General features: G+C 48.4%; 1 protein-coding gene and 1 long non-coding RNA gene across 3 annotated transcripts in view; one reads left to right on the top strand and one right to left on the bottom strand.

Moving 5' to 3' along the window:
- Positions 1–16,358, bottom strand: part of WNT2B (Wnt family member 2B) — a 45,038-nt gene extending 28,680 nt beyond the window's left edge. The window contains exon 1 of one of the 2 annotated variants that reach the window (XM_039535607.1): positions 15,944–16,358. In XM_039535607.1, coding sequence (XP_039391541.1) covers positions 15,944–16,125 — 182 coding nt within the window. In that variant the 5' untranslated portion in view covers positions 16,126–16,358. Of the gene's footprint in view, positions 1–13,227; positions 13,310–15,943 lie in introns of those variants that run through there. The other variant, XM_039535608.1, reaches the window with a different exon arrangement.
- LOC120403827 overlaps positions 1–25,829 on the top strand; it is a 116,778-nt gene that overhangs the window by 12,118 nt on the left and 78,831 nt on the right. The window lies entirely within an intron of this gene.

The following is a 25,829-nucleotide window of genomic DNA, read 5'->3' as shown; positions in this document are numbered from 1 at the left end:
GGTCTCCGCATCTCTGGGTTAAAGTGGGACTTATGGTGCCTAGGCCATGGGGAAACTGCTGTATACAAGGGATCGGGTTTCAAACAGACCCAGCACACTGAGGCCTCAAGCAAATGTACCGAATATTCCAAAGAACTGGGAATATTTTCTGAGAAATACATTTAATTTTTGCTACATTAATGGATTTGAAAAGCCTGCACCCATTAACTTGTCTCAGATATCTAGCAATAGGTATGTGGCCAGGAGGGTTATGAGACCATGGTAAAGAATCACCAGAAAAACCTTTTCATTCTAACACAGAATAAGGAACTTGGTAGCAATTGGGAGAACTGATGGCCCTTCCTCTTTCCCCGCCTCCTCCAGCAATGGCTTTGTGCTATAGGCTTACAGGGCATGTGCAGGTAAGTTAGCAGAGTCTGCCTGCTGGGGTTAAAAGGAACCATTCTACAGAACACGGACAATTTAAGAATCTTCATGTCCCTTCTCCCTCTACTGCTCACTTTCACCTAAGGGAGTGAACTGCTTCTGCATCATGCAGCCTGATTTATAGCCCTGCTTACATGGACAGACAACAAGCCTTCAGATGGTCCATTGGGTTTGACCCTAGTTGCTCCCATTAGATCCGCAGGTCCTACTGCTCCCTAGGAAAGCGCCTCCATTATGTCTGTCTAAAGCCTCCCTGGGAGGAAAGCAGGTGCTACTGCACTAGTGTGTTTATAGCACCAGTGTGCAGCCTTGGAGGAGTCTAGCTCTGGTGTGGTGATGAGGGGATCTGCTCAGGGGATGGAGGCACAGACTCAGGTCTGCAAGGCAGGGGCTACTGCCTGGGTTCCATAGGGGATGGGGGCCACTCAAAGGGTTGGGAAAGGGGAGAGCTGCCAAGGGAGAAGGGGGAATTCAGCTTATTCTCAGCTTAGACATAACCTAGAGGACGTCCCAGCTTTTGCTGTTGAAAAATCAAATCTGCTCCCAAAATACCACTCTTAGCACTAGGGCCACGCTGAAAGCTGCTTGTAGCAATGGCCGGCAGACTCTGTGCCTGCCGCAGCTCAAGCCTGGGAGCACAGGGCTGGTTGCAAGTGAAACCATCTCCAACAAAAAGGAACTCAATCTAATCTTGTTAATTTGTGTGTGTGGTGTAAAAAAAACAAACCCGAAAACCTAAACTGGGCCACAATGGTTCAGGTAAAGAAGGTAAATTCTCTCTTCCCCAATGGCCAGTTCAGTCTAGTCTGGGAGGACTTCTAAATTCCTCACTAATGCTGAGCTCTTGTATAGCAGCATCCGTGAGCAGTGCTTTCAACCATCTCTACTTGGTTAGGAAACTCCACCCCATCCTGGAAGAAGCTGAACTGGCCTCAGTTATTCCGGCCTTTTGTTATCTCTTGGCTGGATTACAGCAATGGTGTACATGGGCATGAGGCCTTTGGCATATAGGAAACTCCAATTAGTACAGAACGTGGTCTTGTCTCCTCAGCAACACAAACTTCTATGTATCAGAGGGGTAGCTGTGTTAGTCTGGATCTGTAAAAGCAGCAAAGAGTCCTGTGGCACCTTATAGACTAACAGATGTATTGGAGCATGAGCTTTTGTGGGTAAATACCCACATGCATCCGAGGAAGTGGGTATTCACCCATGAAAGCTCATGCTCCAATATGTCTTAGTCTATAAGGTGCCACAGGAAAAACTTCCATGAGCACATCACACCTATCCTCTGCTCTCTGTCCTGCCTTCAGATGGACTACTGGATCAAGTTCAAGGCTTGGTCTTTATCTTCAAAATGCTCCATGGCCTGGACCCAGGAGGTAGAAAAGACTATCTAAAGCTCTGGGACAAAGCCCATGGTCATTGACTACACTCCTCTGGGACCATGGAACTTGCAACAAGGGGAAAAACTTTTCACTGTGAAACACAACTTCTTGTGGTCTGGTCCCAGGCTGGGGAATAAAACTCCTCCAGGAGCTCAGGGCTATCGCAGACCTCAGCACTCCAAGTGTATTGGTGCATTTCTTTCACCTTCCCTTCACTAACAAACAGCAACAGATGTGTGGATATAAATAAGACACCTCCTACCAGAGCAAGACACTCCACCGCACATGCTTCTCCCCTTGGAGAGAACAATGTGACAGATGTTAGGCACCGGGTGTAATGCACTGCTGGAAGGTGCTTAGGTGCTCTGGTGATGAGTATAAAATCCTGACTGAACAGCCCTGCACGGGCTCCGTCCATCGCTGCCCATCAGCAAAGCAGAGCGTCTCACTGTCTGAAAATAATTAAGTTTGTCCCTTGACACATCAAGGGGAAACTTCTGCTTTTCTGGTACTCTGGTGGAAATGCTTGGGCCCTTTATGGCAATTGTAAAGGGCTTTAACGAAATCAAAACGGTCATGTTTCTGGGACAGGCTGCTAGTTTTAAAGTAAAAATGTTTCCTCTTCCTAGTGTGGTGTGGGGATTGAATCACTGCTAGAATACCAACATGACACTAGCTGCTCCTCCGGAATATCGGAGATTCTCCTTCTCTAACACAAGCCATGTGCTCTGAGCATGCAGGGAAACTGTCCAGGCCTCCCTGCTACTGACCTCGCAACAGTCAAGGTCATTATTCAGGGCTCTGGTAGTGATCTGATGGGAGCTGAGAGCTAGAATAATAGGAACCTCTCTGACTGCCTTTAGGATATACATAGCCTAATGCTCAATAGCACAGGTTTCCACTGGGGTGGGGGTGGGGAAGTGCATTTTTTTTGTCAAATTGAAACATTTTGTGGGAGTGTGTTGATGTCTTTGATTTTAGATGGGAGAAAGTTGAAAGGAATCATTTTGGCTCTAACTTTATTTTGCTAATGTCTATTTTATAGAGACTTGTATGATAATTATTCATTTAATATTATGAATGCATTTTACATAACACTTTGACGTTACTGAAGTGAAACATGTTTATCTCAAATGTTTCAACATTTTTCATTATTTCCAAATCATCATATTTTTGCAATTTGTTTCACAATAAATGTCAAAATTTTGAAGGGTCAGGATTTGCCCTGGGAAGGTAATTCCATTTTCCAACCAGCATTATTGCATTCAGGGTTGCATCAGTTCAATAAAAGGTGCTGTTTTGGAACTGATTTAACTTGGCTTAAATTACTTAAATATGATAAACAAGATTTTAATCAAATTAAGGGTGTCCACATGGATTTGCTCTGATAAAACTAAGCTGGCTTTTAAACTCCTCTGCACCTCTGACTATAGGCAAGGGGGCCTTAGACCCACTGACTTCAGCTCAGACACACAGGGTGCACAGGCTGCCGGCTCTGGCCTGGACAGAGCCAAGGTAGGAGGGTGTTAGCTCTAGTTCTCTGTAGTGTATGGAGAGGTCGTGACTGCAAACTGATGCCAGGATATTTGCTCTTCCTGCAGCTTCTGTCATCCCCAAGGCTCCTAAGGCATCTTGCAGACTATCCACTACCACCCAAATGGAACACAGCTCAGGGCATGCAGTGTGCACCGCAGGGCAGAGTGAGGAGGGGATATTCTGACCAAGGAAAGCAGAGTAAATCCTAACGCCTAAAATATCTGTTGGCTGATCCAAAGCCTGCTGAAGTCTGTAGGAGACTTTCAATTGACTCCTTTGGAGCAGGCTCTTAGGGCAAACTGGGCTTTACAACTTGCTCTGAAAGCTCCAACACAAAACGATGGAGTGGGTGGTGCCTTCACACAAGTACCTGGCACTCAACTTTCCTATCCTCCCTTAAGACAGTTTGGAAGCTCTGGATTCCCTCGTACCCCTTCAGTATAGTCACCACTTAGTCACAAGCAGCAGCTTTGGCAGCTGCAAATAGACTGGATCAAGCAAAGAAATGCTGGCAGCCTTGTCCTGTGGCTCTCTGCAGGGCAGTGTTCACAGGCTCAGGGCTTAACAAGGCTTTCTTAAGTGGCCAATCCATTGTTCTTGGCCCATGCATCAGACACTCCCCCCTCACCCCGCCCGCCATTCAATATCCTCCTCTGGCTGCTGGATGCCTGTAATATTTCACGCTCCCACCTATTATTACTCAGGCTAGTAGGCCCAGCATCATTTGGAAGAAATGCTAAGCATGTAATCCCTCCGCAGCTAAGCAAGTGGTGCCATCAGAACCTCTTCAATTGAGTTATAACCTCATTCAAACATGACTTGTGAGCACAGGATGTCTGTCTTAGCTGCTGGGCAAATGGATCAGTGCTGGATTCTTTAAAGGTTTAATTCTGATCTCTGGCACATGGGCAGCTGCCAGCTGTAGATGGGGCAATGTACAAGGGCGTGTTCTAGGATTCTATTCTGGAAGGGACAGCACAGTGCTGTCTCTGGCAAGGAGTAACTGCAGGAGCGGGGAAGCTTTGCCCTGCTGTGATCTCTTCTGTGGAGGGAAGAGACTGGGGTCTCGGGCCCTCAGCACAGCACACAAAGACAGTGAAGTAGGCCACAAAAATCCATAAGTGATAGATTGAGCCTGACAGCTGTGTACCTAGCTTCCAGATTTTGTTCTCATTCTCTGCCTCTTTGCCAAGACTGGCAGTGTTACGATGGCTTTTGTGAGGGGGGCATTCTGCCCCCTGAGGGGGGAGTGCAAGCACCCACAGTATCCACTGGGGTGAAAGGCTCTGGACCCCCCTTAGAGGGCACCCTGTATGTTGCAGAATCAGGTCACAAGAAGTGGTCTAGGGCCATGAACTCACTTCATATAGCAGACCCCCAAGCTGCCACGGGGCATCACTTCAGGGGGTGCTGGCCTGGGCTGGAAGAGATTTGCTGGTGTGGAGGGGAAACCTCTGCATCTCCTCTAACTTTTCCAGCCCTGCCCCCCATGGAATCCCCCTTAGTTCTCAGTCGTGTTGATACCCAGTGCTCCCACATGTGCCCCAGTTAGATGAACCTGCAGCAGGGTTCTGAGGTTCTGCATCCACTTAGTTTAAATATGAGCAAGATGCTGAGCACAGTGGCATTTGCATTAGCTAGTTTAATATTCCATTCATTTCACGCTGTCCCTGTGTTTTCCATTTTCAGTGTGCCACAGACTCTTGCAACTTATCACAGAGAATCATAGACTTGGAGGGCCAATCCTCCTGTGCACTAAACCCATGGCCTAGGATGGTGCTCTCCGCTCCAGGAAGCGGGTGCCGGTGACTCATTAGGTGGGGCTCTTCCCATTGAATCATTATTGAACCAGTGCATCGGTGTGGTGCTAGAGGACACTGGGAGATGGAAGAGGTCTGTTAGGTGAGATGTAAAATGGAACTCACGGTCACTTTTGGTTGCTAAAGAGCCCATGGTGACTTTTTGCAAAAGCAGGGGGCAAATTCCTAACAGGATGTCTGTTCCTTGAGCCGGTTTCACATGGATACTGTGTTCTCTTCCTTTCCTGGCCCTGGCTACTGTGGGCACAGAATTCCTAGCTGACCACAACACACTTTAGGATTCATTCATGGAGCCCAAGGCCAGAAGGGACTAGTATGATCAGCTGTCTGACCTCAAGGTGCTATATATGTGCAAGATATTACTTTGTTGTTATAAATCCTTAATATTTTATTAAGCTGTACTGGGAGTGGAGCCATCCTGGCCTGTTAAAATTGTTAACACCTTGGAATGATTAACAGCCCTAATTTCCTTAGAGCCACTGCTCTGAATATTGAAAATGCTGGTCTCACTGCACACCATTATGCTGTTAAATCTCCCAACCCCATTTAATTTGTGTGGTTTTTTCCATTCTTTGCTCTCTGGTCACTTTTTTTAATTTTTTTTTTTTTTTACATTTTCCCCAGCTCTGTGGCTGATTCCTAATCAAACCTCCCACTCCATGACCTCACAGCCTAATGTCTGTGGTATCAAAATGTGGTTACTACAGAGAGAATTGTTTCATAAACAAGTGTCTAGAAACTACTGATCTCCTCTGGATCTGAAGACTCAAAGAGCCTGCCCCCAAGAACTGGCCAATGGCATAGTGACGCCCTATATAGGTTATGTGGGAGTATTGCTGTGGTACCTGGAACCCCAAATGAGCTTGGGGCTCTGTGCTTGGTGCTGTACAAACCCATAGTGTAAGATAATGTCATCCCCAAAGAGGCACAGAGATCAGATGGGCACAGAGGTGAAGGGACTTGTCACAGCAGGTCAATGACTAAGCTAGAAAATAGAAGCCAGGTCTCCTGAGTGTTGGGCCAATGAATAGTCTTGTACTGAAGAGAAGACACAAAGGTGGTCTTAGAAAGCAGAAGGGAATGGAAACCTAGCTCAGTCCAGGTTGGAAGGTGAAGTATCACTCCCCCATTTGATAGGAAGCGAATACACAGAGGAACCTGATTTTTTTTCTGAGGTGCTGAGCACCCGCATCAAGCTCATACAATGAACCAATGCTAGAAGCCAGGGCTTGCGAGTTCCTAGCCACTATGGTGTTTACACTGCTCAAGAGCTCAGATAAGGGCCTTTGGTAGCTCTGAGAGGATGTGACCTTGGACAAATCACTTAGTCTATCTGCCTCAGTTCCCCATCTGCAAAATGAGGATACTAGTTCTCCCATCCTCTGTCTTGTGTATTTGGATTGTGTAAACTTCAGGACAGAGACCTTTTCCTGTGTCTGGACAGAGCCTAGCACAACAGAGTCCTGATCTCAGTTAGGGCCTTGAAGCACCGCTGCAGTGACTATTAATGGTTAGTAGATTTGTAAGAGCAACAGATGAGTTCCCTCTGCACCCTCCATTTTCTTCAGTGAAATACCATCTAGGTAAGTTCCTCTGAAGAATGAACCAAGAAATACAATTAGACCAGATTATTGTGTGCAATGACTGAAAGAACCCATCTGTTGCAATAGGTTCCTACCAACACACACTGGAAGGACTCCACAGGCCAGAGTTCATTTTTAGCTGGGTTTGACTTAAAAACCACCACCAACAAAAACCCAACACATTTTTGAAAGAGGCGACTGTTGGATAGCTAGCATTAGAGCATTTCAGCATAAATCTGATGGTTTGTGACCCCCAATTGCTACCATTCAGCAGCAGTATGTGTACACTTCCTTGATCTGGAGAGTCCATTTCCTGGGAACCTGCCTGTCGCATCCTCCTTCCCCTACTCAGCCATGTGGAATGAGTGGGTAGAAAGGAATGGCTCCGTACTTTGCAGCAGGTGTTGTGGAAGAAAGAAGTAAACTACAGCACTCTCTGCCCAAGGCAGAGCTATGTAGAGAGCTGCTGTGCCAGCTGTCATCTTGGCAGATGCACTGGGGATTGAACCAGGAACCTCCAAGCTAAAAGCATAAATGCTACCGTGTGGGCCAAAGATTTTTGGGTGGGGCTGTGACAGATCCTTTGCAAATCAGCATAGAGGGAACCCTGGAATACACCCTTGCTAGAGGGCTACATTGACTGTAAGAGTCAGTTTTAAGGTTGACTTTATGCCGATGACTTGTTTCTACTGAATGTCTGACTTGACCTCCTGTCTTGGGTACTGCCAGTCTGCCCCAGTAATGATCTTTGGGATGCATCTTCATGGGGATTTAAACACGATCCCAATGCGAATAGGATCGGGGTTAGCACAGGATCTCCCTTACTGTGTCTGTGGTTTTAAAGGAACCCAAGTGGCCCCAAGTATCCCATGAGCTTCTGAGCCAGGGAATGAGCTTGCTTGTTTTATCTCTAAGGAGTTTGATGCCTCACATCTGTTCTGGTGCCAGACGAAATTAAATATTTGTAGTTTCCAAGGATTGTGGTTAGCATTAAACAAGTTAGCTAAGGAGGATTGTGTGGCTCTGAGTTTATAGGGGGCTGGGGCATGCGTGTGAGGGTTGGGTGTCTGAGAGAGAAGGGGGCACATGTTGTGTACATTCTTCTTTAACCAAACCTTTATTTTAAAATGACTTTCCACACTCCAGTAACCAAGCTCTCAACAGCGAGTAAACTCTACTAAGTTACTTGCACCACATTTGTTTATTGCATAGTTTATACTGACAAGCAACATTTGTTTAATCTGCCCCAAATCTTTTGAAAGAAATTTGAGGCCCATTGTGGGGCCTGATCTTCTCCTTCATACGATAGTCCTAGTATCGTGTATAGGATTAAGCACTGGAGTAAGGCTTTGCGAAGTGGGCTGTATCCCAGAGCAGAGACTGGGGACAACCAGGCTTCCCCAGGCCTGGAGTCATTTTGTATATGACCAGTGTGAGCTCATGTGCAAATGTGACTTAGATTTTTTCCTCTGTGCTCCTTTTTCAATTTCAGTGATCAGCTGGTATTGTGTTGCTAAGTAACACTTTATCGTTTGGAGGCTTTCTACATAGGTGCTGTGATATATACGTGACTTTCATTCTTCTTGCTGTTGCTAGTTAACACAATATAGTGTGATGATTGAACTGCACTGAGTAACACAAACCCAGATGTGAGGCACCACAAACTTTCACAGCTCTTTTAGAACTCCGAGTGAGCCCATGTCATAATTTGAACTTGAGCTTCTGTGGTAGTGTAAATAACAAATATTCAGAGCTACAGGCTTTAAACAAACACATTGTTTTCAACTAGCAAAGTCTGCCAATTCCTGGAGCTTTGGTGAAGCAATGTGGGCCTGCCTGATGTCAATGAAAAAATCCAGAATTTGCTGTTTAGGTGAAGCATTTGGTTGATATTTCCTTTCCACGCACTGTTGGCTGAATTGACCCAGTTCCTTCAATTAAACTCCTTTAAAAGTTGACTGGGAAAATGAGACGCATTTCCTCTAAGGCACAAGTTTATTGTGGGTCAATCCCTAAAGGGATTTGGCAATAACAAAAATAACGAATGATGCACCACCAGGAGTATTTACTGTAATAGCAATGGCACAAAAGATGTGCTTGCCAACCTATCTAGATCACGAGGAAGATAGTATTCAAAGAAAAGCTGTCCAGAACACCTTCCATGAAGAGTCATTTCATCTAAATATGCTGAAATATTTCAAGGAGATACAATGGTTTCAACAAAGTTTTCATCAGGAATGTCTGAGGTCCAGGGCTCACTGGTCACATCTGACCAGAGACCTGAACTGTGAACACCTGAGCTTTTCAGACCCAAACCAGCCCCTTTTCACATAACTGTGTTGCAAAAACATCTGACAAGTTTTGTTTGTATTCCAGTGTGGAACAAAAACTAATGTCAAAACCTCAATGTTGTGCAACAGAATTCTTTCCCCAGCCAGCGTGGAGTTAGTGCCAATATCCACGCAGGGTTTTATCACCTGAAAGCCATTTCCGGTTCCGCAAAACCCCATCCCTAGAGCTACGTTCTGCCAGAACAAAAACTGCCAGCCAAGAGGGGCATCTTGAGAGCATGGGAGATGGCTTTCATAAGAGCTAGATGCAGCTTCCCTAGAACACATGCTAAACATGCTCCTAAATCTAATGAAGTATTTACTCCTATCAGCTGGAAAGAGGGAGAGACCTTAAATTGTAGACTGTGAGAGATGATCAGATACCATGGTGATGGGGGGGTGGGGGTGCCTGTAAGAAGCTGGATAGACAGAACTTAGCAGGTGTGGTCCTTTCATCTTAGTGACAGGTAACAGCTATCTCCTGGGAATCCCTGAGAATTCCCAGTTTCTCAGTGACAGCAGTAAATGTCCACCTTTTAAAATATTTTTAATGTGAATTTAGTGGTGGTAGAAAGTGCTGAATTGTTAGAACAGGAGCCAGGAGATCTCTAGTCCCAGAACTGGGACTGTCAGGAGAGCAGCAGGTCAGTAACACTAATATCTAACAGACTGTAAGCAGGTACAGTATTTTCTCAGTTTCTGTAAAGTGCTATAGAAATACCATCTATGGCCACACCTTGTTCTGACTGAAAATGTATCTGTTCTTCCCCCACCACCTTCAGTGTAGCAAGAGGGAAGGGAGTCTGGGCACAAAGGCTAGACCTGCATCTAAATCCATAGCTTCCAAGGGTGCAGCATTCAGGGCTCTAGCCATTATGGGTGTCCCTTCACTGCAGAGTTTACCTAGGTCTGGGCACCTGGATGTGGGTTCCTGAGTTACCCATGGCTGCCTGAGAGCATCCAACGACAATGCTGTGCTCGGATCAGACCTGGGTAGCCATGCAGGTGCTAGGATTTCTGGGGCCTCATCCCAGGGGTCAGCCCAAGTCTGGAAGCCCGTCTGAATCTGAGTTTGACTGAAGCTCAGAGGGTTTGGATCAGGGACTCCCTCCTGGGAAGAATAATTCCCTCCACTGCAGGGATCTGGGTGAAATTCTGACCTGCGCTATGCAGGTGATCAGACTAATGGTCCATTTGGCCCTTACTATCTATGGATCTATAAGCAGAAGTACAAGTCCATGCTGCAGAATGGCCTGTAATTCAGCACAGGGGGAGTTAGCTTTGTTCATCCAGAACAGGTCGTACTCTTGCCATGTTCTCACTAGACACTGTCAGACATCTGCTGTCTCCAAATGATTTGGAGTTACTGTATAAGATTTATCAGCTCCCCGGCACTGATCACATCTCACTCCCTGTTCCCCATACCCTTGTGATCAAAATGTCAGTTACATTTACAGTGTGAGAGGAGGAGGGGTAGAAATCCCCTGACCAAACCTTTTCTAACCAGCAGAGTGGAGACAGGATTATATTGTGAGAGAGCAGGAATGGTAGAGTGAGCTCTGACTGGCATGATCTGCATCTTCTGGTATGTTTGCACAGAACCTAGAAATCTTACTAAAATGTAAAGATTTGAGCTGGTCAAACATATCCATCAAATGTTTTTAAACAGAAAATGGTCTTTCTTAAATGAAAACTTCTATAGAAAATATTGGTTCCCTTTGAAATGTCAGTGTTCATCATAAACCTAAGAAACAAATGGGTCATTTTATTTCTCCCTGTTTCTTTGCCTTTTTTTCTCCTCCGACAGTTGCAAAAAGGAAAAAGTAGGGGAGGCAGCTGGAGAAAAACTTAAAGTAAATGGTTTTTGGTTGGAAAAGTGGAAGAAAAGTTGCAGGATTTTTTTTGGAGGGGGGCAGGAGGGCAACAAGTCTTTCAAAACTTCCTGAGAAAAATAAATGGCCTTTTCCTACCAGCTAAGTTAATAAGATAGGAAGCACTTCAGCTGGGACTAGCCAGTACTCATGACTGCTTACTCCAAATGCTGTTAGCTGGCCCATGGAGGGCTCTCTTCCAGCCCCTTCCCCCAAATACACAGTCCTTTAACCAGCCTTTCCCTTCTCCCTCCTCCTTGGTAAGGAGCTGAAATATTCCAGCTCCTCTCCTAGTCCCCGAGGCTTTTCCTTCCTCAGCTCCTCATGTATCAGTAACCTCACATTCCGAGGGGATGTTATTCTGTTCTCGCCTGCCCTGAAGCTGGGGGCAGACACCATAGGTAGCTAGCTGTGACCCCAGGCCAGTGCCTGATCAACCTGATACTCGTGGCCGGTGATGCAGGTTTGCTGCCCCAGTCATTTCAGTTCCACACAGGCTGAATGTGCTGTACAAATCCACCTCTGGGTATTGCTGGGAACAGCATTATTGTTCATTTATTTGTATTACACTAGCGGCCAGAGCCGCATTGTATTGGGTGCTATAGTTCACACATTCCACTTGTGTCTGTCACCACTTCTTCTTTACTAAACTCTGGGCTATGAGCTGAATGTGCACCATCCTTGGCCTCTCCCCTCTTACCCGTTGCTGAAGCAGTCCAGCGGCCATCAGGGTACCACTATGGAAGTGGTCTCTGAGATTACGCCAATGAGACTGCAATTGTCATCACCTCGACCACCTTCCTGGCTGGAGGGCACCTGCCACCCAAGAAGCTACTGAGGCAGAGTATGAATTAAGCAGGGTGAGAAGACAAGTTCCTCTTCACTGTCAGGTTTGGTTCTTTCACACCCACTTTCTGGCTTTGCTACCAACGGGCAACTAAATGCAGGTTGGGTTAGGGCCCTTTGCAGGATGGACTGCCCTGACAGCTTCCCTGAATCTGAGAAGCAGCAGCCAGTGATGCAGTCTTAGTATCACTGTAATGTTAGAGTCACTAGTACCTTCTGGAAAAACCTCACATTCTCCATTTCCCTGCTCACTCTTGCTCTGTCTCCCCCACTTCTTATTTCCGAGGGAACTAACAAGGAATGAGACTAGTACTAGAAGGCTGAATCCCAGTGGTCTGGGATGGGATGTTAGATGGGGTGGGATCTGAGTTACTACAGAGAGTTCTTTCCTGGGTGCTGGCTGGTGAGTCTTGCCCACATGCTCAGGGTTTAACTGATCGCCATATTTGGGGTCCGGAAGGAATTTTCCTCCAGGGCAGTTTGACAGAGGCCCTGCAGAGGTTTTTCACCTTCCTCTGCAGCATGGGGCATGGGTCACTTGCTGGAGGATTCTCTGCAGCTTGAGGTCTTCAAACCACAATTTGAGGACTTCAATAACTGACATAGGGTTAGGGGTTTGTTATAGAAGTGGATGCGTAAGATTCTGTGGCCTGCGTTGTGCAGGAGGTCAGACTAGATGATCATAATGGTCCCTTCTGACCTTAAAGTCTGAGCCTATGAATGGCTCCTGTTACATTGTCCCTGCAAGAGTTCTCTCTGACATCATACTTGAGTTGTCATGGAGATGATTGACAGGTTTACCTATTTCAATAAGGAATCATCAGGAGCAAGTGAACTATGAAAGAGCAAGGCTCCCGTGTTAGTTTATTTTCTTGGATATTTGAATTATCCCAGAGCCATTCCGGCAATATGACTTATGAATAGCAGTGTGTAAATGTGTGGCATTCCATTTGTCTCATGGTATAAAATCTAACCCCTAGTGAAGTGACTGACAGCTCATTAAGAGCAGGATTAAAGCTGCAATCTTCAAAGGACCCTTTGAAAATTAGTGGGTGCCTAAATCCCTTGGGTTCCTTTGAAAAGCCCAGCCCAAAAATGTAGTGGATTAAATTGCTCTTCCAATTTCTTTGACAGGGGCATCTTTTTTGCTGCTTAAATGGATTATTTTTTGTCTGAGCTAAGAGGTTTTGCAAACAGTGCGTGTTGGCCAAAAATACTTTCAAATGCTTTGGGGGCTCTGGGGCAGGGAGGGGACTTTATGGTTGAAATGCAATTTTTAGAGGGTTTCATCTCACGTTAGAGAATCTGCAGATGCTGAAGCACTGGGTCGTGAGGGGTCATTACAAACCCCTAAAATATACCTGGGGCCAGATTTTTCAAGAGATCTCCTCCCAGCCCCCACCGGTGAGAACAATAAGGAATTTCCCCACCTTTCTCCATGGGAGCAGAGAATCTGCCAAGATCTGCAGTACGAAAAGCCGCGATGCCATGTTCTCTTCACTTTGCTACATGAGCAAATGCCTTTTTTTTTTTAAAAAGCCGTTTCTTTTTGGCAACTCAAAAACGCACAGCAAGCCCTCACTAACACGCTCTGATTCTTAATACGAGCCACCTGTCAGACCCAAGGCTAGGTCCGTTGCATTCACAATCTTTCAAACCTTTTTGGCCGTATTTCTTGGAGCCGGGATTAGCAAAACCTGAGACAGCTCATTGAACTTTGCTGGCTAATGGCGTGATCCTAGAGGAGCTGAACAAGTCCTGGCTCTCACTGATTTCACAACCGCTCCAGATCAGGTCCTAATACCGTTATCCTAAGCAAGGGGCTTCAATCCCCGATTTTTAAGGAAATTGATGAGATGAAGAACAGACCTTCCCTGGAGTTCAACCAAGGTTGGTAGCAGCAAAACCTGACAAGAGCTCCACAAAGGGGGCTTCTGAAGGGAAAACTCGGTTTGATCTGCTTCTGGCTAGGCTCTTCCTTGAAGCTGAACTTGAAAGGCGGTGTTTTGAATAGCAGAGAGATACTGAAGCCCTATAGATCTGTATCCGAGGCAGAGAGTTTTAATCTTCCCTAGGATGATCAGAAAGCTCCACTCCTTACAGCCCACAGGTGAGCATTCTCCAAAGGACACTAGCTTTGGTGACTCGCCTCTTTCTATTGTATTGCCCGCTGCAGAATTCAGCAATGACCTACTCTCCTGTACCCAGGTTAAGTATTTGGCTGTGGAAGTCAGACACCCCCCCCCCCAATTGTTTTTCTATTTCTGTCCGCGGTTTGGATGCGTAGCAAAACCAAAGCAAACATTTAATTAACTGCCTTCTTTTCTTAACGTGTGGCACCATAAAGGAGGAAAAGCGTAAGCCCCCTTTCCCTGATCTGCACTGGATGCAGCCAGTGAACATCTGTCACAGGACAGGATAAAGCAGGGAGGGTTTTGTGTGTGTGTGTGTGTGAGGGGGATTGGGGAATCTACAGTGTATCTGAGGAGAGAACTGAGGCTTTGCACCCTCATGTCTGTATTGATTAAAACCCTGCCCAGCGCACGCCAGTGTTTCTGAGGGGGAGTTTCTCGCAGAGCTCTGGAGGTTGAAACAGGGCCATGAACGCAGGCTCATTGCTAGCCTGGGTAATGAAGCGTGGGCATGGCTGGACGGGGCGCTGTCATTTTGGTGTGGGGAGCTTCTTGTCGGGAAACAGGACTTGTTTTCATGCGTCAATCCTCCCCCAGCTCCGGGCCTGATCCTGCGGTTTTTACTCAGCCAAATGTCCGCCGGACTCCTTGCCTGAGTATAATCCTGCGGGTTTCTCGGTATCTTTGCTGGGTTTGAGTTTTTGAGAGGCTGGAGTCGCTTATTTTGTTCAATTCGTTTGGGCTCTATCCGGATAACAAGACGGGGGGTGAGATGATTTCCTAGCACGTCAGCACCGAGCGAACCTTTGCAAGCGCCCTGTTCTCGGGCTGAACATGCCGTTTACACGGGGCTGAACTATGTTTTTGCCCCGAGCTCAGTCAGTGCCTGAATGGGCAGCGGGGCGCTTATCGCGGGGCTGACCATTTTTACACGTCGGAAGTTAATTCCAAGAGTCGTATGTGAAATAAAGGGGTTTTCTGCATGTTTTATAAAAGCCCCACGCTCTAGATCGCAGCTTGTGCTACCAGGCTCTCAAGCTAACTAACGAGCGGCAGCATTGACCCAGCGCCTCGTTAGTTCCAGCGGCCTGTCGGCCTTAGTCATTCAAGGAGCTTTTTGTTTAATTCCAAAGTATGAAAAACAAAAACACCCTTAAATTACAACTCGCGTGTGAGTAGGAGGCTAAAGCCCTGTTTATTCCACAGCTGCATTAACAATGACAAGCGTAAACTTTTGCTTTCGCCATGAGACAGGATCCCAACAAACTGGCAAACCCAGCAGTCAGCCTGCGGTCTCCCCCCGCGTCCCCCCGAAGAGGGGGGCTTTCAACAGGGCAGTTTTGCTAGGAGAAGGCGGGGGCAGGGTCCCTGCGGATCCTGAACCCAGCGCCTCTGCTGAGAGCACTGGGGCTGGGAGCAGTCGGGGCGAGGGGAAGGGGCGCAGGGCACCAGCCCCCCCGGGCCGGGATCGCGGGGGTCCTAGGGCCGAGCAACTCTGGCTTCACGGAGTGTCACGCTGCCTGCAGCGGGCTTGAAGCCCCCGGGAGCTCCCGTCCCTCGCAGGGATCCGGCCGGGCGGGGACGGGACACCCCCGCCCAGCAGGCCGCTCGCTCTGGGGTTAGCGGCGGGGGAGCGTTGGCCCAAGGGAAAGCGCCCCCGGCTAGTGACAAACCCGGCTGGAGGGGGGCAGTGGGGCAGTAACTTCTCCCAGCTCGGCCAGCCCCGGCCCTGTCCTCCCTCGGCCGTTCCCACCCTCGCTGCGCCCGGCGCGGAGCTCCGCGGAACCCCCCCCCTCCCAACGCGGAAAGCCCGGGGACCAGCCGGCCCGCGCCCGAAGGCAGCAGCTGGCACCGCGCGCTGGCAGCTGGCGGGAGCCCGTTCGCACCTTCGGCTCCCGGGGCTGCGTCCCTGTCCGGCCAGGGGGACGAACCGGAGCGCTCCCGAGCCAGCTGCTGCAGCGGCAGCGGGGCCCGGCCCCGAGGGGTTGCGGGCTCCAGCTCCCCCATCACTTACCACCACGAGGAGTCCACTCCGGGCGTGAGCGTCAGCAGCACCAGCACCACCGCGAAGCAGAGCCGGGAGCTGGCATTCGTGCCCGCGGCGAGGGCCGCTGTCCGCGGGAGCTGGCTGCAGCCGGGGGCCCGGGGGGCCAAGGGGATCCTAGCAGCGCCTTCCCCGCGGCTTAAGCTCAGCATCGCTTCCCCAGGGCGGCTCTCGAGACGGAGAAAGAACAGGGGCAAGTTTTATCCAGCTTCCCTCGGGGCGCGGGACGGGGCCGGCCCCCCTCACTCCTCCCGGGGCAGCCAGGCTCCGCCTCGTCCGTGGGGCCGAGCGCGGCTTGGCAGGTCCCGCTCGCCGCGGCTGCGTGGGCAGCGGGAGGCAGCCGAGGGCAGGAGACCTGCTCCATGCGCCCGGGCGCACCGGCTGGCTTGGGGACGCGCCGCCCGCTGGCGGGCACCTCCCGCAGGGCTAAGCCCGCAGCGCGGGCCGGGGCAGCTCGCTGCCGAGCAGGGAAGGGGCCGCTTCCACGGAGCTCCTGGCGCGGGGGCTGCGGACACACTGGCGCTGCGGGCGTGGGGGCAGCCTAGAAATATTGACAGCTCCTGTGCGCTCCGGGCGCTCATTGGGCAGAGTCAGCGGCGCGGGGACACGGCTGGGCTGGAGCCGGCCCTGCGCTCCCCTCTCCCCAGGGGCGCCTTGGCCACCCCCTGCAGGCTGCGGCTCCCGGGCCCCCAGGCACCAGCCCGCCTGCTGCCCGGCGAGCGCTCCGAGCGCCTCGGGGAGCGGCCGGCTCCGGGGGAGCGAGCCGGGGCTGGGAGCGGAGCAGGAGGATTTCCTTGGGAGGGAACCCGCAGCCCTTCCTGGGGCTGTCCCGGGGCACGGTGCGCGCCCTGCCCCGAGCAGTGCGCCTAGGGGGCACCGGCGGGATTGTTTGTTCATGAGGGATCCTGACTTCCAACAAGCCACCACTTCCCGGAGCGGGGTTACTGCTGAAAGCTCAGCCCCGGCGGAGCAGCCCTTCCTCGGGCCAGTGACCCCCCCTGCGGGCCCTGGGGTCCCCACCCCACCGGCGGGACAGGACTTCCAGCCACTCACTCGCCTTCCTGCTCATTTGGCCTCCCGCCGCCGACACGCTGAGCCCCGCACGCCTATAAAGACGGGTTTATTTTAATGCTTCCCTGTGGAGACGGTCAGATACGGGTGACTGTGATTTCCGCCGGGCTCAGCGGCGCTACTGCCCAAGTATAGACAAACCCCCGCTACCGGGCCGATCTGGAGGGCGAAAGAAACCAGAGCAGAGCAGCTGGGGGATGGTTCTGCGAACTCCCCCGCGTGTGCTGATTCACTAACCAGCACTGGCCAGATTCCCAACAGTGACGAGTGATTTGGGGAGCTCAGTCTGTGAGACTGACAATTAGGCTCCTTTAAGGCGTCTCACCCTCACCCCCAAATCACTTGCATCTTGCAGATCTCGGTCTACGTCCCAAAGCGTTTATTCCAACCTGTAGGAAAAGCAGTTACAAATGCTGGCTTCTCTACAGGCGGATCTCAGGTGGCTTCCTGTCTGTCCTGTTTTTGTACCAATCCTGGCTCTGCTCAGAGCCGGAGAGGAGCGGTGTGTACGCAGGTAGCTCCAGTTGTTGCTTTCATGTGGACAGGGAGAGCGAGGGAGACGCTGAGCATTTTGGCTGGGGGAAAAAAAAAAGATCTCATTAGCCTTTGGCTTTTTAGGTTTTCCTTTCAAGTTCTCAGAGAAGAATGTCTGTGGGAGAGGGACAGTCCGCTCTGAGGCCTTGGCCATTGGGATGGTTGTAGCAACCCTGGTGTTTGATTTCTCAGAATGGTTTCAGGCAAAAATTCTGGGGTTCAGTGTATCTTTATAATCTCCTCTGATCACTTGTTTCCTGACTCCCAGCTATAGAGTAATAAAAATGCTTCACACTCTGTTCCAGTGCCTTTCATCTTCAAAGCAGCTCTTTGCAAACATTAACCAATTAATCCTTGCAGGGAGTTAAGCATTTGGCCCCAATCCTGTAAACACCGAAGGGCCTGCCTTAAATCCCATTGACTTCACTGGAACTGCTCACAGGCTTAAAGTTAAGCATGTGCATAAGTGTTGGCAGGGTCAGGGTCTTAGCTGACAAGCTTTATTGTTTTAAGCAGGGCTGCTCATTGTAGCAGAAATAGCCAGTTGCTGTGGGCAGAGTGACCCCTTTATGACAGGAGAAATCCTCCCTAACCTTGCTGAGGAGAAGATGATGTCCTGAAGCATGAGATTTAGTTGCCCTTTTTAGGCTGTAAAACGAGGAGTTCACCCCAGGCCAGGGGGTTTCTATGCTGCATAGACGTGTTTTACAATTTCAGATTCTCTCCCACCCCTGCTTGGTTAAATTGCTGCTTTGGACAAAACACTATTAAACGGATGTATTTGAGGAGGCAACATAACCTAATGGCTAGATCACTGGACCGGGACTCTGGAAAAATGGGCTGTCTTCATGGCTCTGACCCTGATGTGCTGTATGACCTTGGGCAAGTCACTTCCCATCTCTCCTGAAGTGTGTGCGTAAGCTCTTGAGGGCACTGCTGTCCATCTGGGAAGCACCCAGCGGCAAGGAACCTTGCACAGGCTACAGTAATGCAAATAATTGACCTGACTGTTAAGACACTGAGAGAGGCAGTGAATAGAACTTTCATGTTAAAATACTTCCTATTGCCTTAAGTTGCATGCCCCCTGAGTGGTAGCTCAGTCAGAAATATTAACCGGGTGTCTAATATCTCTTAATGCAGGTGGTGCACACCCACTGAAATCACTGGGACCTTTGCCCAGTGCGTATTGCTACAGCAGGGTTCGGACAGCCTTCCTCTGAAGTGCCTTGTGCTGCCACTTTTCCAGACAGGATGCTGGCCTCCCTGGGCCAGGGCTCTGTAGGAACACAGTCTGGCCAGCCGTGTGTTCCTACGATGGGTTCAGGCGCAGCAGGGCTGCTCTATGCCCCGGGGGCTCCGATATCCCTGCAGTGGCTATGAGGCAGAAGCAGGCCAACAGAAATCAGGAGCTGAGGGGAGCACAGACTGTTCTTGTGCTCACCATATGCTGAAATCCACCATGATTGCAGCACTTATCACTGACTAATGCTTAAGGTAACTTAAACACTTGTATTGCCAGCAGACGCTTGGCTTCTAGCTCAGGTCCTGATCCCTCAAGGCCCTTACTCACCTGAGTAATCCCCTAGAAGACTGTAGAACTGCTCATCAGAGTAAGGGCCTGAGCCTGCAGAATTTGTCTTTTCACTGTGGCTAATGCATCCATGTAGGTGCCTGGGATCTGTTATGGTAGTTGGGCTCACCCAGCAGGTGTCACTGCAGGGTGAGAACTGTGGAGAGGAATCACTGGGTAGGAAAACGATGAACAGAGAAAATCGTCTCTGCACATTTGTGTGAACTGCCTGCCTGAGCTGAGAGCTTGGGGTTCTGGCTCATGATTTTTGAACACTTTGGGGTTGATCTCTGCTTTCCTGTGCAGGGATCAGGATCCGGGCAATTTGGCTTCCTTTTTTTAATGGAAAGAATTTCAAGGAGAGTCCCCATGGTTTGCAGTTCCTCCAGCATCACCTCCTTTCAGAGCAGCCTGACCCCACTCCACCTTGTAACATAAGCATAGAGGAAGAATCCCCCCAATTGGAATAGACAGGCTGGTGGGGATGAGCCGCCAGGTGCTATGCATGGTCTCAGGGCTCTGTGATAAAGTTAACCCAACCCTCAAACTTATTTGTCTTGTTTTTCATTCCTATTAAATATCTTGAATATAAACTCCTGAGGGAGAGGGAATAAGCAGGTCTGAAGGTGAGCGGTTTGGAAGTCAGACCTCTCAGACAGCAACCAAATGGGGGAAGACTATAATGAGGCAGCCGTGTAAGCTGAGCGGTACCATTTGATGGTTTCAGTATCGCCATCCCGAGTATTAAAAAATGATGAGTCAGGCCCCTGGATTCAGGGAAATTTAAAGACTGATGAATGCTGTGTTCTCTTGATCCGCCTGCTGGGGTTCTGAGCTGTCAGGATTCACATTTCTCAAGCTTTCCTCTTGCACCAGGAGAAACTTACTTTCCATTTGAACTGAAAGCTGAGATCGCCCTATAATAACAGGACCAGAGGCCTTAAGGAAAACATCAAATATCCCGAGATCTATGATCATGTTGTGATAGTTGGCAAGACTTCATGAAGATGTGTACTGTTTCTTTAAATCTACAGCAGGCATCCAGGCAGGGATTGTGGGCTGGAGGAGGTACTGGAAGTAGAGACAGACAGAAGGCTTTAGGGATAACACTGGTTTTGTTATTCCAATAAAGTTCCTTGTTCAGTGTTAGAAGAAAACAGCTCTTTCTGTGACTCCTTGGCACTGTCACATGACAGCACCCAAAATCTGACATCCCTGAGACCATATACCACCAGGACTGAGATTACATCCTAGCCTGTTGGAGTCAGTGGCAGAACTCCCTTTAACTTTAGTCGGGGCCAGGATTTCACCCTTGCCATTTAGTGCAAGGAGAACAGGCAGCCCAGTTCCTGCTAAAATACTCATTTGGAGTTTTGTTGTTTGAGTGTGTGTTTGGATGTTTCCAGAAGAATGACAACAAAAAACTGAGACAAAGAAGGAAAAGGAGGGCCAGAGGAATGATGAGGAAGGAAGAAGGAAGAGAGGAGGAGGGAAAGGGTTTGTTTCCGGTTTGTTTTCAAATAAGAGATAAAGAGGAGATAGGATTATTTATATAATATATAGGAGGGGAGGGATAGGAGAGAGAGATTAGGACAGCAGACACAATGCAACACAGGACAAACAACATATACAACATCATCAGTCAGAAATTCAATTGAAATTAGGCGAAGGTTAGTTTCAGACCAACAGAGAGTGCACAAGGACACAGGGAAAGAAGGGGGGGGGGCGAGGGACCGAACGACTTTAAGATTAAAGAATAATTTTATGGAAGGAGATGGTATGATAGGATATAGGATATAGTCATAGTCAATATCAATAGCACACCTGGTAAATACACTGGTGTAAAAATGATAGATATAGCCTTTTCCATAGGGTATGTGGAGATGTATGGCCGCATGCTCTGCTTTCAGATGCTCGGCCATATTTGGGGGGGATATTTGGGGTCGGGAAGGAATTTTCTGCAGTGGGCCTTTTTGGCCCTGCTTCCTCGAAGCATGGGCGGGGGGGGGGCTAAAGGAGGAGGAGGTGTGGGTGGTGTGGCCTGCATGCAGGAGAGGTCAGAGTAGATGATCATAATGGTCCCTTCTGATCTTGAATTCTATGATTCTATGATTCTATGAAAAGCCTCTTCAGAAGACTGTCTTTTTCTAAGCACAGGGCAGGTGGCTGTTGGGGGCTCAGCCAGAGCCGCCCCTCCCAAAGCAGGGCAAGGAAGTTGGAGAAATGCCGCTTTCTGAGGTTCAATGGGCAGCCTGCAGAACTGCTCATCTTGCTGCTCCATGCTTGGGAGCACAAGAGTAGTAACCTAACCCTTCACTGGGAACCCTTCACTCTCTCAACTCTGATAAGACCCTGTTTGTCCCTGGACCTCTCTGCCTTGTTGTCCCTCCATCTCCCCAACCACCAAATCTCACATCGCAACCTCCCTCTGCTCAATACAGTTGTGCATTTGCCATCATGGCCTCAGTCAGACTTGCTTCTGTTGGCCCCAAAACACTGTGACATGGTGTTGGCTTAATTGACCGTGGAGCTATGACACCACACCAGATGAGGTTCTGCCCTTCTGCCTCACACTGGTTCAAAACCACGCACCATATCACAATAAAACCATTGTCCAGCAACTCACAAAGACTGATCTTACCTTGAAGAGCTGGCTCTTTCTCGTGGACCCTAGCTGGCTTGTCCTTCCCTGGTGTTGGATGCCAGCAGGTGTCTGGACTAGCATGGAGCAGGTTTCCTCTGAGTGGCTTTTCAGGCACTTTCAGTGGTGCCTATTTGCTTTCATGGGACTGCAAACCTCAGTATCTGCTGGAGTCCTGGGATCTTTTGCCGACTTAGCTTTGCCAAAGTCTCCAGCCAGACCCACCCCCTTGCGTTCTCTGCCCTTTCCTTCGTACTACAATTGTTAGATTAAATAATGACTTCACTGGCCTAAGAGAAACTGAGACCAGAAACAGATGCCAGTTTTTAATCCAATTAGACTTCTCAAAAGTACAGTGACAGAAAGCAAGTGCCAGCAGGATTTGGTCCTTTTGTCTGCGACCCAGCTGAAATATTGCATTACATCTTATTTATAAAGCTATCCCGCTGGGGAACAAAGATTGAAATATCTATATATAGACTATTGTTGGAGCCGGTGGATTTGTTTAGAAGCCTCATCATACTGTATAGTGTGCTATGATCTCACAGCTGCTTCTGCCACCAGCGAACAGTGAGGGCTGCTAGCAGAACACACTGTATTCCATTCTCTTCAGCCTAATACAATAGCCCGGGGCACATTCTCTAGTTGGTAATATTTCCCACGGGGGGGGCATGTTTCTGCTTTAGGCTGTTGCCATGAAGTGTAACTTTCTTCAGTGCTGGAACTTGGGTATTGAATTTTCATTCATGGCTCTGCATTTGTATTTATTTGTTACTGGAAGGGTTATACCAGCCAAGATGCAGTCCCCCCTCCCCCCACCAAGTCTTGTGCTTTCCCATCAATAATTGGTGGGAAATACTTACTAACCATTCCTATTTCATGATGCTTTCCCACTGTAAACAGACCGAGAGTCTCACCAATTATGAAATCAAAAAATGAACCTGTCCCAAATTGGGATGAAAGGTCAAAATCTTGAAATTTTTTGTGACCTAAAATATATATATAAAAAAACCCAACAAACAGTTTGGGTCAATTAGAATGTTGCATTTTGATTTTGAAACATTTTATTTTGATTGTGACCATTTAAAAATATTAAAAATACTGTAAACTGTAACTTCTATTTTGAAACAATGTTGTTTTGAACCAGAAAATGAGATTTTTTTTTACATGTTGAAAAATGTTTTGACTAGTTTTTGAAACTTTTTTCAAAATTTATTTTTAAAGTCATTGAAACGGACCCATACCAGGGAAAACTTTTGATTTTGATGAATTGGCATTTTCTAATGAAAAAACCATAGATTCCAAGGCCAGAAGGGATCATTGTGACCATTTAGTCTGATCTCCTGTAACACAGGCCAAAGACCTCCCCCAAAATAATTCCTACAGTATATGCTTTAAGTCCAGTCTTGATTTAAATTGTCAGTGATGGCAAATCCATCATGACCCTTTGAAAATTGTTCCAATAGTTCCCATCAACTATTTCCCCTTTCTTCCTCTTGCTTCATCCCACTTCCAACCTCCCGCATCCCACACAGGGCTTTGTATGTCCCCCAGAAGAGAAAGGAGTCAGATGCTCCAAGGCAGGGGTAGGCAACCTATGGCACGTGTGCCGAAGGCAGCACATGAGCTGATTTTCAGTGGCACTCACACTGCCCAGTTCCTGGCCATCGGTCCGGGGGACTCTGCATTTTAATTGAATTTTAAATGAAGTTTCTTAAACATTTTAAAAACATTATTTACTTTACATGCAACAATAGTTTAGTTATATATTACAGACTTATAGAAAGAGACCTTCTAAAAATGTTAAAATGTATTACTGGCACGCGAAACCTTAAATCAGAGTGAATAAATGAAGACTTGGCACACCACTTCTGAAAGCTTGCTGACCCCTGCTCTAAGGGCATGTCTACACTAGAAGTCGTGCCGCTGCAGCTACACCATGGTAGTGCAGATGCTTACTACAGCAATGGCAGGTGTTTTCCATCCCTGTAGTAAATTTACCCCCTTGAGAGGTGGCAACTGGATTGGTGAAGTCTTCCATTGACTTAGCTGCATCTACCACAGAGGGATGTCACACAGGGCATGGAAGTTTTTACAGCCCCGTGGAATGTAGCTAGGTGGACCTAAGCTGTAGATGTAGACCAGGCCTAAGAAGGCCACAAGGGCCTGCGCTATTGCCAATCTATCGTATGTGGAAGGAGCCCCGATACTATGGTGATAGGTGTCTGTACCCCACCCTAGGATGGATGAAGAGCTGGAAGCTATGTTCTTTAGATGATGGGGGTAGTAGTGCTGTCACAATGGACACCTAGGGCTCTGGTCTTTGTTCTTTTTCAGAAAAGGAAGAGAGGAAATGACAAGTATCATACTTTAAAGCACATTCATTTCCAGTTGGTAAGAATACAAATAGGCAACCCCATCACTTGGGTCTACGGATGGGACCTCCACTGGGCAAATTTAGAACCTGCCCGAAAATTGCTCATGATTGGAATGATCCAGGTTCTGGATTTGCAATGGAGTCACTGGCTGAGGCTCTGGGTGGACAGTGGAGATAAGAGCACTTTTAGAGTGAGGAGGGGACATTTTTTGTGCTTTGACTTTAATTTGGCTCAGATAAAAACAGCTTTGTGTGTGTGTGTGTGATTTAATTTAGTCCTTGAGAAAGAACTGGAGCTGCACCCACAGGGCCAGATTTCACAGTGCACAGCACCCATGGCATAGTCAGTGTCAGATTTTTCAAGAGCTCAGCATCCAAATTGCACCCAACATGCTGAAATCTTCTGGAAACATAGCTCCTTATTTTGGTGACTGATGGAAATGGAGTTCTCTTGAAAATCTGTCCATAGGTTCTGATCTACAGTACAGGGAAAGACTCCTGTTGACTTCACGGGGGATTGAATCAGGCTTGTATTTATTAGACTGTATTTTAAGAATAACTCTCAGCAGGGCTGCCCAGAGGATTCAGGGGGCCTGGGGCAAAGCAGGGGAGCTGCGGCGCTTGTACTCACCTGCCAGCGGTCCGAGTCTTTGGTGGCATTTCGGCGGCGGGGGGCCCTTCAGTTGCTCCGTGTCTTCAGTAGCACTGAAGGGTCCCCTGCCGCCGAAATGCCTCTGAAGACCCGGACCACTGCCAGGCCAGGGCTCGCGGGGCCCCTGCGGGGCCTGGGGCAAATTGCCCCACTTGTCCGTCCCCCCCCCCCGGGCGGCCCTGACTCTCAGTGGGGTTTAAGTGGCTCAAAGGTGGCTGAAGATTTCACAAGGAGAGGGAGCCGGAGTCTTGCTCTACAAACTGCTGCATGCCAGGGCCTGCTTGGCTCTGGCCGGAAGAGTGTGTATTTGATCTTTCATTCAAATTAGCAGCGTGCACAGAATGTGTGTGTGTTTTTATACACATGAGCTGCTGTGCGTAAATAAACAAGGCTCTGCTTTCAAAGGCTTTCATGGGTCATTAACTTCAAAGGAACAAACTATTTTCTTAACAGGTCAGTCACTCTGGAAACTCTCATTCCCTTGGTGCTGAAGGTGGCTATTGGCTCTCGCCGGGTCTTGGCACTGGCTTGGTGCGGCTGCTGTTGTGTCTGTTAGTAGTAACCCTTTGCTTTGTCAGCATGCCTCTGATCCGGGGGTGCAGTGTGCGTGGGCGTGCGCGCGCGCACACACACACACATGGTTGATGTTTCTTTTTTTTTTTTTGAGGTTTGTAAAAGGAGGAAAAGAGCATCAGAAAATTTAAAAAAAAGTTTGTAGACATTCATTGTTTCCAGAGATCTGATGCTAGGTGGCATCCAGCCTGCAAAGGAGCGTGCCATAGAGCAGATCTGTTTGGAGGGCTGGTTTGTGATGTCTCGGACTTCTTAGTAGTGTTGGTGGGAAACAGTTTTCCCAACCCGTGAAAACTTTGGAGATTTCAAAAATGATTCCCATCCTGAGTTGTGACAAAAAGTCCATCTCAAATTTCAAGAAAACAAATATATATAAAATGTTTTGTCAATTTAAAAATGTTTCCAGTTTGGTTTTTTTTTTTACTATAGTTAGTTTAA

This window comes from Mauremys reevesii, linkage group 4 (genome assembly GCF_016161935.1).
Source record: "Mauremys reevesii isolate NIE-2019 linkage group 4, ASM1616193v1, whole genome shotgun sequence".
Taxonomy (NCBI): Eukaryota; Metazoa; Chordata; order Testudines; family Geoemydidae; genus Mauremys; species Mauremys reevesii.
This window is presented reverse-complemented; position numbering and strand designations above follow the sequence as displayed.